The following is a 16,048-nucleotide window of genomic DNA, read 5'->3' as shown; positions in this document are numbered from 1 at the left end:
CATTAAAACCAGACGCGTTCCGGCTGGTCGTTTGTCTTCACGTGTGAGTAGTGAGTTTAAATAAATGATTGAATACTTGCGTAACCAGCACCCTGACTCTGAGATTTGTGTAAAATCTCATTCTCCGTTTTACTGAATATTTATTGTCAAAACATTCGTAGATCCTGAATTTACTCAGGAATTAGATCCAGGAGGTGCTATAAGTGGGCGCACATCATTTGTGCCAAAATGAAGATGAAACTTGCAACAGTTTCAAAATCGTCGTTCTTTCGGAAGTGATGTTCTTAATAAAGTCAGGAAATCTTACTTGTTTGTAGTGTGTCTGCACGCTACAAGCGCTGGGAGAACTTTGGCGGAGGGATCGTTTTGCCCTTTTAACTGCAGGTTTCAGTTTAAGCGATACATTTAAGTGTTGTATTGCTGTATAAACATTTTTTTTACATTTAAAAGCGTTCTGCACAAGTTCACTGGCTCATTTGACACAAAACGTGAAGGGGTTGTTTTTATTCTTGCCATGTTTGACGAACTTCATATAGATGCTCAAAAAAGAGATACGTTCCTGTCTCCATGTTTTGCACACGGGGCAGCGGAATGAGCTCGCACACATCATGGTCTTTCGGGGGGGGGGGGGGGGGGTAAGAAACGTGGATCTGTATAGTTCTGCTTTTAATGGGCGACTTCTTTGCAGGTGAAGTCACTTTGTCACTTTCGTCGAACCATCCAATACCAGGGCGAGGATATTACGCCTGGAAAGAATTATAGTTAAAAGAATATCTTCCTGAGTAAGATAGTCTTAGATAAACGACTAATGATTCGAAATCGTCTAAACGAGGGAGACGCAAATGAAGAATCTAGCAAAACTGCTGCCTTGGCATTGTAGCGATCCGAGCCCTGTCTCGATCTCTGTGCAAAGTGGGCCCATTCTCCCTGTGACAGCGTGGATTTCCTCCCAGGTGCTCCGGCAAACGCCTTGTGCGTTGGCCACTGCAAATTATGCGTAAGAGAGGGAGAATCTGCGGGAGGTTGGTGGGAATGTTGAGAAAATAAAACAGGATTAACGTGAGGGTATCTCAGCGGGTCAAGGAGCAACAGTGGGAGAAACAAAGAGTGGTCAGGTTTCGAGGCACAAAGACCGGAGCAACGTAGCGGAGAAGTCGTGTCTTCCTCAGTGCAGGGTTTGGCTCGAAAAGTCGACCATTGTTTTTCTTCCACTGATGCTGCTTGGTCCATTGAGTTCCTCCAGCAGGAGTGCAGCTTCATATTCCAACATCTGCCGTCTCTTCTGGGTCTTTAATGTATGTGGATTTTGAAGGTCGGCCGAAGGATATGCTGGGATTCTTTCTCATAATACAAATGAAAAAAACTATGGACTTCTTGGTGTTCAACGTTTCAAGGACGACTATTCACATCATGCGCTACAGGTTTTAGGAAAAATATTGCATGCCACATAGATAATAATGCGGTTTACAATTCTTCTATCGAACATTCGGATCAATAAACTCTTTTAAAGTCTGGTTCTTGAACCAGAAGCGATATTCGCCGATGGCGGTTTTCTGTTTAATGCAATCATAAAACGTTGCCAAAAGCCCCACATTTTACTTGCAATTTAGAGGTAATTGGATTCGATTCTGCAGTTCGAATGTTGTAATCCCGAAAATATGCCGCCCTCTCAAGTTATTTGATAAACTTCGTCAAGACAAAAATCATTCATTCGTAATTTTCGAAATTAATGGGATCTATTAAAAAAAATACAGGCAAAACATCATCGTGTGAAAGGTCTTTGAAACAAAAGGTCGCATAGGACAATTATTCTCCATAAAGCCAATCTACAATTTTCGTCCAACTGAAACCTGAATTAAAACCAGAGGTTAAGTGGCTCAGTGCGCACATTTAAAAGCCCCAAGAAGAGTATTAGATCCTGAGGTAACAGAACAGATGTCCAAGAAGAAAACGAGTTGGCAAGAGCGTGCAAACTTGCCTCGCATTTCTGAGCAATGCCCTTTCCACGTGATTAAATAAGTATCAGTTTGTCTCAGCGCGTTGATAACATATTTCAAAAACATCCCGGAGTTGAAGCCTTCCTTACATCATTTGTCACGCGTTAACAGTTTACTTAAGAGAAGTTTTAAATGTAACAGCGTTTTCTGGAATCCTAAGCCCTTTGAATATCAGTCTATTAGACGAACAATCACTTTCTAAAATAAATACTCGGCTGTATTAAGGCAACTAAAGCCCCTAATTTGATTGTCAAAACATAACTTTTTTTGAGAATGAGGCGCCTTGGTTCTTCAGAAAAAGACAATTTCATTGCACTTGCATTAACGTTAACAATTTAAATGCTGATACCTTTCAGTATCCGATTGCAGGTAGAACGTATCCTCAGGGAAAGCGGAGCCAGTGGTCGCTGTCCTGGTATTAACATTGAATTGCTCATCCTGTGTACGTTACTAAAAATGTAGAAGACCGTATTAATTAACATTCAGATTAAAATATTTAATACATTAAAATAAAATGGAAACAAACAATAACATATGGACGACTGAAGGAGGAGTGATCTTCTGCCCCTTTTCACCCCAATAACTTTCTCGGCACACGTTTTACCACCCGACTCTTTTGCTGACAGTCATTGCGAGGAGCCAGTGATTATATATACCCCATTTGAGTAATTGCATTTCCACCGCAACCCCACCAAGCCCACAACACTCAGCTATTTGAACGACTCTTCATCATCTGAGCTGGAATCGAACCCATGCCATTTGCATCTGTTTTGAATTCGCAGAGATGACACCAATAATCTCAGGATCAAACCCCTCTCGTTAGGAGTAAACCCGACACCTGTTGTAGAAATGTTTGTGTGGATATTTTATCGGGTTATGGAGAGCACAATGGCCCCTAAACGCGACACTACGATCTCGTTTGCCAGATGTTTTACAATGAAGTCAAAATAATGCAATTGTATCCTAATTTGCTATACTGCACGTCGTTTTCAGAACGCTCATTCATCTGTACTTGCCATCATATTTTTTCCTCTTTATTGAACAAGATCCACGTTATTTGACTCTGTCGCACCCTATCGCCAAACCTTTTTTTGTAATCTTTGCACGGTTGACGATAATATTTTTGAAATGGAAACTAAATCTCATATTCGATTAAAATAAACAACGGATTTTAGAAAACAAAAAGCGTTTTCATTGTGTCATTTCAAAGCGATTTCTAGATATATAGATGCAAAACACCAGCGTCTGTATAAATTACCCTTACATTGTGAATCGTTAGATAACAATTACATGGTATTGAACACACTAATAACATCGTAGTCATGCAATGTCGTGCAAACTATTTAGCTTTGGTGATTGTGAACTAATCCAGATTCAACATCGCGTTTCAAGTTGTAAATAGTTTTTTTTTAATCTCGATTTTGAACATTAGACATTGGTTTTTGGTTTGTATAAAACAACTCACGAAATCGATATTGATCGTAGATTTTCCCCCTCCCCCCTCACCAAAGAAAAGATTCTTAACGTCTTCTAATGCGGTTAGAGATTAAAATAATGACGATTGTTTAATTATTTAACTATAATCATTAATTTTCACTATATCCAAAGGTTAAAGTGCATCGAATAAACTGGCATATGTGATGCTGGGGAACATATTTGGTCCCTCGTCATTGTCCCGGCCTGGTCAGTGAGGTACTAAGAGACAACCTGATTAAACATACCGTTCAATACAGACATGCTTCCTGTGTAAGAGCATAAAAGCCAGAGTTCTTCACTATACAAACCCTAATCAACACCAAATTCATTTTAAGGACTCCGTGATTGAAGCAAACGCCAGAACGATCGAAATGGAATGGCAAGGGTAAAATCTCCCACTTCTATTGAGCGCATTTAACATTTACCCGCATTCACTTGGGTACAAATAACATTCAGCGCCGTGGCGACTTACTGAACAGTGACTTGAGATTTACACAACCTATTAAAAACAAACAGGTATTGGTTTTGGGAGATGTTCCCCGCTGTTGCCGCAGATTGGCATTCCCTTAAAATATTTACGTTGAAGATTGAGGCGTTTTGCTTTGCAAACTGCAAATGTCTAGTGTGTCCACACTATTCCATTTATCAAATAAATTGCCCAAGGACAGGTTTAGATTAATTGAGGTGAATATTAAAATCTAAACTAGAGCAGCACTTTACCTGTGAGGAGCGATAGAGGTTCGCAATGGTAATTGTGTATTTTAAGTAACCACCTTCCAGAAACGCAAATCAGTTGTCACTTTAACACCGAACATAAAACTAAAACAATGTAGATACCGGAAATCTGAAATAAAAAAGAACATTGTCCCCATGCCACATTGAGTTATGATTTTCACTATATTTTTACCCTGCAAATGTCATGTTTCACCGATCAGAAAAAAAATGCAATTGATTATTTTTAAAAAACATTTGCACGACCGTTAGACAATCTCGGTAAATGCTTCGCTTAAAGGAATAAAGTCCAACCACGTTTTTAAATTGACGTCGCTATTTTTATACTGTCTTAGCCCTTAAAAGCAATACAATGTGAAAACTAAAAAGAGAAAGAAACAAAACTCTTGTAGGTTTGATTTTGATCTTGAATTCCACCCCAGACAGGCCTAATACGTATTTAACGTACTTTCATTTGGCGTGTTCTTTTCATCCTGTGGTTGATCCTTGAAGACTTTCTTCATTCCTTTGCAAATTAGTCCAATTATACAGCTTCGATGTACAGGCTAATGTCAATAATTAAAGACAGGTCCACTGACATCTTGAGAACTAATCATCATTTTATCACCAACAAATACTTCAAAAGGGTCTATCTTCGGGAGATGACCGTGTCAGAAAATCCCTATGTAGTAAAATAGCAACTTAAGCACAATCTCAGCAAATGAAAGAGCTTTACTGTGCAAAGTAAAACACGGTAGTTGGTGAGGCTTTAAAATAGATTCATTGCCCATCTATTTTATCCCGTGGAGCGGATCTTCAAGCGGATCAACAACCTTTGTACAGGCAAAGAAACACAAAGATAAAAGACAACCAACTGTCTGAGAGAAGATCGCTTTTCAAAAGCGAATGTGTGAGCTGGGCCTGAGACCACTCACTGGGAGTTATTTATTCAGGACGAGGCATTATCACCAACATAAACAAACTAGACGGCCTTTATGTGGATTACAGCAGATACAACGCTTCTGCAAATTAGCAGTGTCCAGAAAATTGTATCCAAAGCAAGAGCCACCAACAAGACCATTTATGGGGAGCTGGGAAGAAGCTGTTCCAAACAATACCATCAGATTAACAAGACATCAAAACTATCTCCAGCTTTAAAGAGCAAATGTCAGTTAAACTTTATGCTTGGAGAGAATAAAGTGCTTTGCAAAATATATGAAACGTTTCTCAGTTGCGAATACATCTTTTAAAAATCGGTTCAATATTTGATGCCCTTTGCATGTGTTGTGAAATGTGCTCATCACATTTGATGAAATTAACAGCCAAGAAGAAAAAATAAATAAAATGACTAGTTTGGAACATTTCATTATCAATGGAAACCCGACTTGATCTTTTGCTTTCACTTCCAATTTGAAACATTGAATTAAAATATTAGGCAAATGTCGATATGAACATGTTTTGAAAATCCTTTAAGGATATCCTGCAATTCACTCCTTGATTTTAGTAATCACTTAAAATTAGACCGAAGCCTGAGTTTTCACCAAATCTACTAATTAAAACAAAAATTAGTTACACGCGACACATTGATTTTGTTAGAATGAGATATTACTCAAATGTGATCGAATATGGAAGGATATCTAACCGAAAGATGCATTACTGCCATTCATTAGTCCTGTGAAATGGTGCAAGTCAGAGGCCCCAAATAGTTATTTGAATCTATATTTTAAGATTTTTTGAGTACATATTATGTACAAATACATGGAAAGGCATATTTTCAGAGTTAAAAACATTTATTAATTTACAGCAAACGACCTGATGGACATTTTAAACATTTAGCACTGTATTGTTCACAGACTTTCCTCGTAAAATAATAGACCGATGTACAACCAACAAGACAGCAGGCAGGAGATGTGAAAGCTGTACATCTTTCCTATAACTATATACAAATAATTATCTTTTTAAAAACATATAACTGGACAGTTAGGGACAAAAGGCAACCGAAACGTTAGAAGATTCGTATATTTATTCTCCTTTTACTAAGGTCCTCTTACATCGAGTATTTACATCAAAAATTATTTTTCATAATCCTGAGGATCCCTAACCATCCCTTTAACAGTGCTTAAACAGTAATAGTGGATCAAACTGTTGAGATAAAAAGGCATTATTTAGTACAGACAGCACTAGAAAGTATGACATTGAGAATTCAATATTCCCCAGGTATCTTTACATACACACTCACACTATATATATATATCTATATATATATATATATAGATATATATCTATATCTATATAGATATAGATATATATATGTGTGGGTATGTATGTATGTATAGATACGATAAATATATCTAGTCTCTTCTTCCAGGGCAGAAGCATAATTTTCTGATTTCAAATATTCAAAAGGTATAATTCCTACCTTACATGGGAAGATAAATTTAATAGTGACAGGTGTTAAGATTTGTGAGTTTACTTGAAAAGGTCTGTCCAGTCTGTAGAACATTTTCGTGCGTTAAATTTAGAGGGTTCTGGGTCTGCGTGAGTGCCGGAGTTAACATTGCCAGGACCTGGGCTTGGCTTCCAGGCGGAGCTGAGTAGGGGGACCCGGGGTTATTAGACGGAGCAGCCCCGATGATATTGTCTATAGAGAAGGAAGGCCTGGGCTGGCTTGGGTCTGCTTTCAATCCTTGCAGGTTAGGTAGAGTGGGACTCAACTGCGGGTAGAAGGATTTCCTGGTGAGGTCGTTGCTGTGTAAAAGCGAGGGGATAGCTGAAGTTGGGAACATTGACGCTGGAGATGGAACGTTACAGTGTGGAGGCTGGAATGAGAACGTACTCGGTGAGACATGGTGATGAGAGTGGTGGAAATTCTGCAACTGGATGCCATAACCGCAACCATAAGGTCCATATCCAAAACTTGGCATGAAACTACCGTGATCTCTCAAGATCTCGGACGGTTGCTGCCTTTTGAATCGTTTCCTCCTCCGAAGGAAGCTCCCGTTGTCAAACATATCTGCAGAATCGGGGTCGAGAGTCCAGTAGTTGCCTTTGCCAGGATTCCCGGGCTCTCGAGGTATTTTCACAAAGCAGTCGTTGAGAGACAAATTGTGTCGGATGGAGTTCTGCCAGGCAGGAAACTTTTCCCTGTAGTAGGGGAAACGATTACTGATAAACTCGCAGATTTCGCTCAGTGTTAGTCTTTTCTTTGGACTCTGGAGGATGGCCATAGTGATCAGAGCGATGTAGGAATAAGGAGGTTTGACCAGGGTACTTTTACACGGTTTGTCACTTGCCCTGGTCGTACTTGGATCAGACACCCCGGACAAGTCCGGCGACCCGACGTTCTCTGAGACGTTTCTGCTTAAATTATCATCGGAATCGTTGTCGGAATGAAAATGACCATATTTCCCTTCTTTGCCGTTCATATCACCGACCACATCAATATCCGTATCCTCGGAGAGCAGAGAATGATCAGACATGTCGGCACCTAGAGTCATCGTTGAAGTGATCGGCCCAGTGTCTTCAATCCTTCTGCCGGTAGTAATTCTCCAGTCTCTCAGACCCCCCTAGTGGACTGGCTCAGAATGGCCAGGGGGAGAAGAAGTCGGAATCAGAGAGCCCGCACTCCTTTCCAAGGACTCCTTATTCTCTCCTTTTTCCTCATCGACCACTTTGCAGATCCACTTTATAGATTCTTCCCCACCCCCTTTAGTTTAACGTCGCCGCTCCCTGACGCAGGCCAGTGCACATTGGTGTCTAATGGTTGCCCGGCAGATCGACGTGAGGTGCAAAGTTTGTTTTGACCCAAAGCAAAGTTGGCAGAGCCGAGCCAGGCAGCTGAAACCTCTTCTGCTGCCCAATCGGCTGTCAAAAGACATTTATCCGACAGGGGGCGTCACGTGTCCGTGACGTAAAGAGCGAGATGGGCTCCCTCTCGTCGATTAGCCTCGGGCTCTTCTTAAAGGGAGACCGGACAGGGTCGCCAGTGAACGACGGTCGGAGATTCCGTTTCCCTTCTCACGATACGCAGAGCACGAAACAGCTCAGCCTGAAACCTGTGCGTTCACTTTAATGTGACCGACCATTTTCTGTGTTTCTTTAATATTGTCTGCCGCCTCCCCTCGGCACTTGTTTCACGATCAGGTCCTTTCCACGCTGCACATTGTGCGTGAACCGGACACAGCGTGCACCTTTACTCAAGGTTCGTGAATTAAAATGCAAACTTTTTTTTAAAAGAAAGATCCTTCCCTCCGGAAATGAAGAGATTTTAAAAAGACAATGCTTTGATGTTTGACCAAAGCCGACAATTACACTTGCTGGAATATTTATTAAACGATGCCGTCTTCTTTTTAAAGTAATTTTGTTTTAACTGTAATGATCATCTATTAACAAATAAATAACCCGCCGCTTGAATCAGATGTTCCGTTTGACCGCAGTGAGAGGGTGAGTAGAAATGGGTTGGCGCAGATACGATGGGCCGAAGGGTCTGCCTCCTGACTGAATCTCTCCAGCATTCGCTGACTCAAAGTTCAAGAGGCGGCCCTCTTCAAACTCGTCGAGCCCTAGGGGCAACTGGAATCGTCGCGAAACAGCCACGGGATCGTAAACGTTCATTACAAACGGACACGAAACGTGAAAGAGACCCCCGAATCTTGAAAGGAAATGACAATCTCCGTTAACTTCGAGCTCTTCCTTATCATTGAGAGCTGTTATAAAATCATTCACCTTCAGATTTAATTTTGGGAGGGAGTGCTTCACGTTACATCGGGCGAATCCGTCCATCTTTTCAATCGGGTGGTTGTGTGGATATTATTTTTTTAACATTTATGTATATATTTTATTCGCACAGCAAATAACCGGAGATGGAAATATAAAGCACTCCTTTTCATGATCTCCATTCCAAAATTATAAACTCACGCCCAATTTCAAAGATTGACATTTTGGAAAGGCCTCGAGTGTCTATTTAAAAACGAGTTCACCAACCCATCCAACTCTGGTTGTGGTTCCCACATCCAGGTCTCATGACCGATTTGACATGATCACCTAAGAGTTCCTTTTATATGATCGGAGAGCAGGTTTAACATCAGGAAGAATGTTTTCTTTACGACCACAAACACCAAAGCTGCTACATTTTTTAATCAAGATTTTACAACATCGAATATCGTGGTAAAACAAATCGATTATGAATGCTAATTGACATTGTAATATAGTGACGGGTTAACTGATAGTTGTCCGAGTGAGAGAAAAGTAAGTCATTACTAATAGTTGTTAAGTACCCAATATTTTCTAACAAATCGGCGTGCATCATTCAATTCTATCACGTTATCCACAGATTTTCACAATTAAGGCGTAAAACTCAGAAGACTCGTCAGCCTATTAGCTGTACATACTGAATACTTTTAAGATACATTTTGTGCCTTCAGCAGTTTAAGTGTCTAGTTTATAAATTCCTATTGAGGAGATCTTTTCCAAGTATTTATTGTATTTCAAATTTGAACAGTTTGACTGCTTTGTTAAAATAACTAGAACCGCTGATTGAGCTTCAGAAAATACATTTTGAAATTCATGGTTTGAAACAAAACATGCGCTGGAAGTAAAACAGGCTTGGATTCGAGAAGGTAAGGAAGGGAGTCTGAGTACGAAAGGGCAGCGAGGCACCTTTCATAGTCGTCTTGGCGGTCTGGTGCATCACAACAGGTGCCGAGCTGACTTCCACTCCATGACCTCGGCAGAGACTCCAGGCGATGCGGTGAATCAGCTGTCGATTTCAAACGACCACGCACTCTTCAAATGCCCAACAGCTTGTTCTTTCTAAATGGTTACGTTTGGGTTCGTGTCCAAAAATGCTCCATTAACGCACGGTACAAGGTGATTCAAACCTAGCGCGGACCTCGCCAAGGAAAATGAACAAAGGACAGGGATTAGGGCCGTGCCGCTATCACAGTCTCGCCGGCTCTCATCATCTACCCGCTCTGCTGGCCTCCTTCTACACTTACAAGTCAGGAAGAAGACGCCTCGGTTAATCACACATAATCCAATCAAACACGACTTTTAACATCGAGTTAATATGGAGGAAAACGACCCAAAGGCAATCTGATCAGTATTTTAAAATGCTTCCTTAATCTGGTAAATTTGGGCTATTTAATGAATGGAGTGACCTTTAAACCAACCCGGAAATTACACCTGTCCTGGGCTTTTTACTTCAGCAGGTAAAGTGGGAGAAGAGCTGGGTGTAATTTTGACCAGATTTTCACCAAGTGTTCGATCACATCAAACGAGCTAAGATCATTCCGAAAACTGCGAGTAACAGCACTCACATCGACTTTGGGTTTTTTTTTGGATAGACATGTTTACTTTTCTGATAAATAGATTCATTTTGCATTAGTTTTATTAAGAAAAGAGAGAGAGAGAAAAGTTTTTTTTTACCTGCAAGTTAAGGTGAAACTATACGAACGACACTGGAATCTCTTTGCATTGTTACATTCTGCGGGGCTCCCCGTGGTTCGGGAATCCTGGTAACGTGTCGCTTCCCTTTGCTACTGCTGATCACGTTCTGCAGCGTGGAACGCAACACAGTTAACCTACTACCCCCCCAAATTGAAGGTTCTGGTCGTAATTTTCCAATCTCCGTTTCAGTCCATTGAGGGGACCTGGCTCCATTAATAGACGAATGTTCACTGCGCCACCTGTTGACTGTTGCGGAGATGGAGAGATAAGTCGCATCTTCGATCCAATGAAAGGAGTGTGAGAAGGGATCAGACTTTCATCCCGTCATTAACTGTGGGTGGGAGTGTCGCCGACGAAACACGACTGACTTCATCTTGTCCCAACTTTGCAAGCTGCGAGAAGAACCCAATAGAGTAGACATTGAGATTCAAGTCAAAGTTGCCTGTTAATCCCAACACATACCAGTTTCAGGTTTTTCATAGTATACTTAATCACTCCAGCAAAATAAAGGCAGGTGTTTGTTGAGGGCCACTGGTTTGTACCAAAGTGGTGTGTTCTCTACAAAATTTTCTGAGCCCTCAACATGCAGAGAAACATAGACAAAATGAAAATGGGAGCAGGAACAGGTGATTTGCCCCTTTGGGTATATATTCCACTGTTTAACAGGATCATGGCTGATAATCCACATCAGTATACTTTTCATCTCACCTTCTCCTACTCCTTGATCCCCTTAGAATTAAATCCCAGTTCAAGTTAATTGTCAGAATTTTGTTTAGTGAGCAGTCCATCTTGTCAACTCGTCCATAGTGTAGTCCAGCAGTTAAAAGAGCAGAGTTAAGGAGCAGAGCTCAGGCAGCATTACTTTACTGGTGTGAGGTTTACTGAGGATGTTGTTAACAGCAGGAAAGAAGCTGGCCTTGAATCTGTTTGTGCATTAATTTTAAAAAAAAATTATACATAAGGCACCCTTCTGGCCCATGAACTCATGCAACTCTAATACCTCAATTAACCTACAATCCTGGTATATCTTTGGAGGGTGGAAGGAAACGTACACCGACATGAGAAGAATGTATAAACCCCCAATTGCTGGCTGTAATAGTATTGTGCTAACCATCACGCTAACACTATTCACTGCACTAACACTTGTGAATTTTCATCTGGATGGAAGGGGGGGTGAAGAGTGTGTCCTGAATGGGATGAGTCTTTTACTAAGTTGGCTGCTTTTCCAAGGCAGCAGGAAGTTTAGATGTAGTGGAGGGAGGGGGGATGGGTGTTGTGTTGTGGTCTGCAATGTATTCACAATTCACCTCACTAATCACTGGCTGCCACCTGAAAAAGAGACCCATTTATTTCTACTCTTTGTTCCAGTTTCCTTCCACCCTCCAAAGGTGTACCAGCGTTGTAGGTTAATGGAGGTATTTGGCTGGTACAGGGTCGTGGACTGGAGGGGCCTGTTGCCATGCCTTATGTATATATATGTTTTAATGAATGCACAAGATTCAAGGTCAGTTTCTCTCCTGCGCTTAAAGCCTCCTGAGAAAATTTCACACCAGTAAAGTAATGCTGCATTTGCTCTGCACTTTAACTGCTCTGTTTTCCAATGTCTATCAGTTCTCAATCCATGCCATTATATTATTGCCAATCCCATGTGCTTTAATTTTCCACACATGAAACCTTACCAATGGCCTTCTGAAAGCTCAAATGCACCAAATGACAATATAGAAAAGTGCGAGAACTCAACAGGTTATGCCACATCCATGGAAAACAACACACAGTAACGTTTTGGGCCTGGGCATATCGAAATGTCGACTGCCAAGTTCCTTCATCACTTTTGCATGCTGTACTAATTCTACAGCTTCTGCAGATTTCTTGTTTACCTAATATCTTCTGGTTTTACTTTATCCATTCTAGCAGTATCTAACCTTCAAATCTCTGGTCAATTTATTAAGCATAATTTTCCTTTCATATGCCTTTGACAATTTTTTTCCAATTCTGTCAATAATTTCCAAGTTTTCTGTTATTGCATCTTTTTAATATATTCTAGAACTTCCTCCACTACTGACATTGGGCTCCCAAGTCTGGAATTCCATGTTTTACTCTTCTTCCATCTTTTAAAAAAAAAGTAGGATCTAATTGCTACCTTCCAATCTATAAGAACTGCTCCAATATCTCAAGAGTTTTGGAAAATGACCATCAATGCATTCACATTTTCTAGGGCCACTTCCATAGTATTCTGGGATATATATTATTCAGCACGGAGGATTTGTCAGCATTTAGTTAATTAATTTCCCCAGTGCCATTTCTTTAATAAAAGTGATTTCCCTCACGTTTACTCCCTCTCTCTGGATCCGTGGCTCCTTTGTGATGACAGAACTAAGTTATATGTTTAATTGGCATATTGTTTTTTTTTGTTGTTGTCCACAGTTATGATTTCCCCTGTTTTTGAAAGTAGAATGGGGTGGGGGGACATACACTAAACATTTTCTCTTCTTGTATTTACAAATTGATCCTCGTTTTGTCTTACAATTTCTCCATTATGATTTCAGTAGCAACTATCTACTGCCCTAGCACGCACTCATGTGGCTCCAATTTTAGGAGCCAGATAAACACCATTTGAGGCAAGTCAGCATTGATTAAAGTAAACCTGTACTTCACAAAAGGAGGTAGTTTGCAGCATTAACATGTGGTGGAAACATTTTCACAGGACCTGCAAGTTACTGGAAGCTATACTTGATGGTTGGTGAGGGTAGAAGGCCATACATATTCAACGCAGTTCTAGAGTCCTTGTTTATAAAGGAAAGGAGACAAGTTTTAATTTTTAAAAATTTTAGTAATACAGCGCAGTGTAGAAGGCCCTTCCGACATTTGTAACTTGCACCTCCCAATTAACCCTTCGACCTCGTATGTCATTGGAACATGGGTGGAAACCATTGGACCCGAAGGAAACCCACATGGTCGTGGAGAGAATGTACAAATTCCTTACACACGGCAGCAGATTCAAACCCAGGATGCTGGTATTGTAATCGTGTTGCCCTATTGCACCTGAGGTGGCCAAATTTGCTTAATGTAAGAGCCATAAGTTAAGATGCTTGACAGGAAAAAAAATTACATACACATTTGTGATAGTACAGATCTATCACCAATGTATATAGTTACTGTATCTAGACTGTGCTTACAGCGATTGGCTGAGAGCTAAGCCACGCCTACTGTCTGGGCCTTAAAGGGTTGTGTCCCTAGCCAGGTCGGATCATTCCGGACTGGTCGGGCTCCTGTCTTTTGCTAATAAAAGACTTGGTTTGGATCAACAAGTCTTTGATTCTTTCGACGAGCTCTACAACATTTTTACTCTAACATGCATATTTTGATACAAAAAATGTATGTTGTAGCCGACTGCTACAAAGAAACACACACACACACTCACAGTGTGGGAGGATAAGCTCTGAGATTTATTGAGGCTGGAAAGGCTCCTTTTATACAGTTGGAGTTCTCCCCCACTCCCCGTTTGTTTGATTGGCTGACATCAGCCACGTGAATAACAATAATGGGCAGGAACATTCTTGCATGTGAATACCTTCTTCCCCAGCCTGTTATTGATCTGTTAGCTGGGCAGCTTGGTCAGTGCCATTTTAGGGCTGCTGGTCTTATACTTCTCCAGTTTTCAACCGCGCCGGTTCGGTTTATTTATTTATATATATTTTTAACCTGTTCATTTCTATGCCTTTTAATAATCAAGAAGCATGCATATACATACCAAATATTTTCAAAATCCTGACTGATTTTCTGTGGAAATCTTTGCCCTAAGAAGCAGTGGAGGTTACCTCATTAAATATCTTTAAGATACAGTAAGGTAGATTTTTGCATTGTAGGGGAATCAAGAGTTATGGAGGAAAGGCAGAGCTGGGTCGACAGCCACATCAGTTCTGATTTTCTTGAATGTGGGAGCAGGCTTCAGAGGGACAGATGGGTGACTCCTGCTCCTGTTTCTGATGTGTTCTTTTTGGAATGCAACCATGGATACCTGCACCATTGCAGCATCCACAGCAAAGCGCACAATGTGGGCAGTGACCTGATGCAAAACTACCTCCTATGGTAGGATGAGGTCAGGGGGCCCAAGCTCTGCTTCTCCCCATCCCACCCTCTGCTCTCCACTTACCAGTTACTGGCAGGATGTCGGGGAAGGCAGCTGCTGGAAGTGGGGGCTATATGGAGCGGTCTTACCTCTGCACTGCCTGGTGCTGATTCTCCATCTGGTGGGGCTATGGCTTGTAGGTGGCCACTGACAGGACCTTCTCTGCTGCTGCCAACTCCAACTCTGTCATGGCTTGGGGCCTGGATGAGGTCCTCATTGAGGATTCCCTCCAGCCTCTCCTCCCCGTCTCTGTCATCTTGCTTCCTCCTTGACAGTGTGCCTCTGCCTCATAGTTTTCCTGGCCCAGCCTGGCTTCCTGACCTCTGAAGCTGTTTTCCGCAGAGGTCCTTCAGCTTTGCCTGATCCTCCTACCACACACCACACGTTGGTGGTGCTCTGCTGCGATGAGCCCTGGCCTGAGCAAGGAGAACCCAACTCTGGCATGTGCTGCTCATACCATTCCTCCATTGCCTACTCCCTCTTCCCTCTACTTGTTACGTAGCCTAGGCTGTGATCATCCCGGGACCCCCTAGTCTGGCTGCAGGGATTTGGAGTGTCCCAAAGCAGCTCAGGAGTGCTGGTATCTCCTCCAGCCTCCCTCTTCGGGCCTCCTGCGCTCCACCTCTCCTCTCCAGGCAGCTGGCTGCAGGAAGAGCCACCAAGTTCCAGAGAGTGTTGGCATGCTGTGCATGCTGAACCTTCACCTGCAGATGCCAACCAACCAAAACAAGCATGAGGCCTCCCTGGACAAGCCTCTGCACTCCTGAACACCAGGAGGTAACTGAAGGAAGATAATCCTCCACCCATCACAGGCCACGCTCACTAAAACTACCATTGTGAGCACTGGCTGGTATGATTCCTGACTCAGCCAACTTATTTCCATGAGCCACACATTATATGTCAAAGAGCCACATGTGGCTGGCGAGCTGCACTCCTGTATTACATTAACCATGCCACCTTTGAACCCTCTTCCACTGGAGTCTATAAAGCCAGCTCTAGCCCCAAAGAGTTGTTGTTCCATTGTTTAAAAACGGGCTTCAAAAGTAACCCTGGAAATTAGGTTGGTGAGGCTGATATCATTCGTGGTAAATTATTGGAAGATGTTCCAAGAGATTAGATATAAAAAGTATTTGGATAGCCAAGGAGTGATTAGGGATAGTCAACGTGGCCTTGTGCTTGGTAGGTCCTGTTTAACCAACCTTAATAGAGTTTTCAAGAAGGTTACCAGGAAAATTAATGAAGGAAAGGCTGCGGATGTTGTTTACATGAACTTTAGTAAAGCCTTTGA

At 41.7% G+C, this 16,048-nt stretch overlaps 1 protein-coding gene across 1 annotated transcript; it reads right to left on the bottom strand.

The window, feature by feature from the left end:
• Positions 1-6,505: 6,505 nt before the first annotated feature.
• foxd2 (forkhead box D2) lies at positions 6,506-7,975 on the bottom strand. The gene has a single exon (XM_069936339.1). The coding sequence runs from the start codon at positions 7,679-7,681 to the stop codon at positions 6,623-6,625; it is 1,059 nt and encodes a 352-aa protein (XP_069792440.1). The 5' UTR covers positions 7,682-7,975; the 3' UTR covers positions 6,506-6,622.
• Positions 7,976-16,048: the final 8,073 nt, after the last annotated feature.

This window comes from Narcine bancroftii, chromosome 5 (assembly GCF_036971445.1).
Source record: "Narcine bancroftii isolate sNarBan1 chromosome 5, sNarBan1.hap1, whole genome shotgun sequence".
NCBI lineage: Eukaryota > Metazoa > Chordata > Chondrichthyes > Torpediniformes > Narcinidae > Narcine > Narcine bancroftii.
This window is presented reverse-complemented; position numbering and strand designations above follow the sequence as displayed.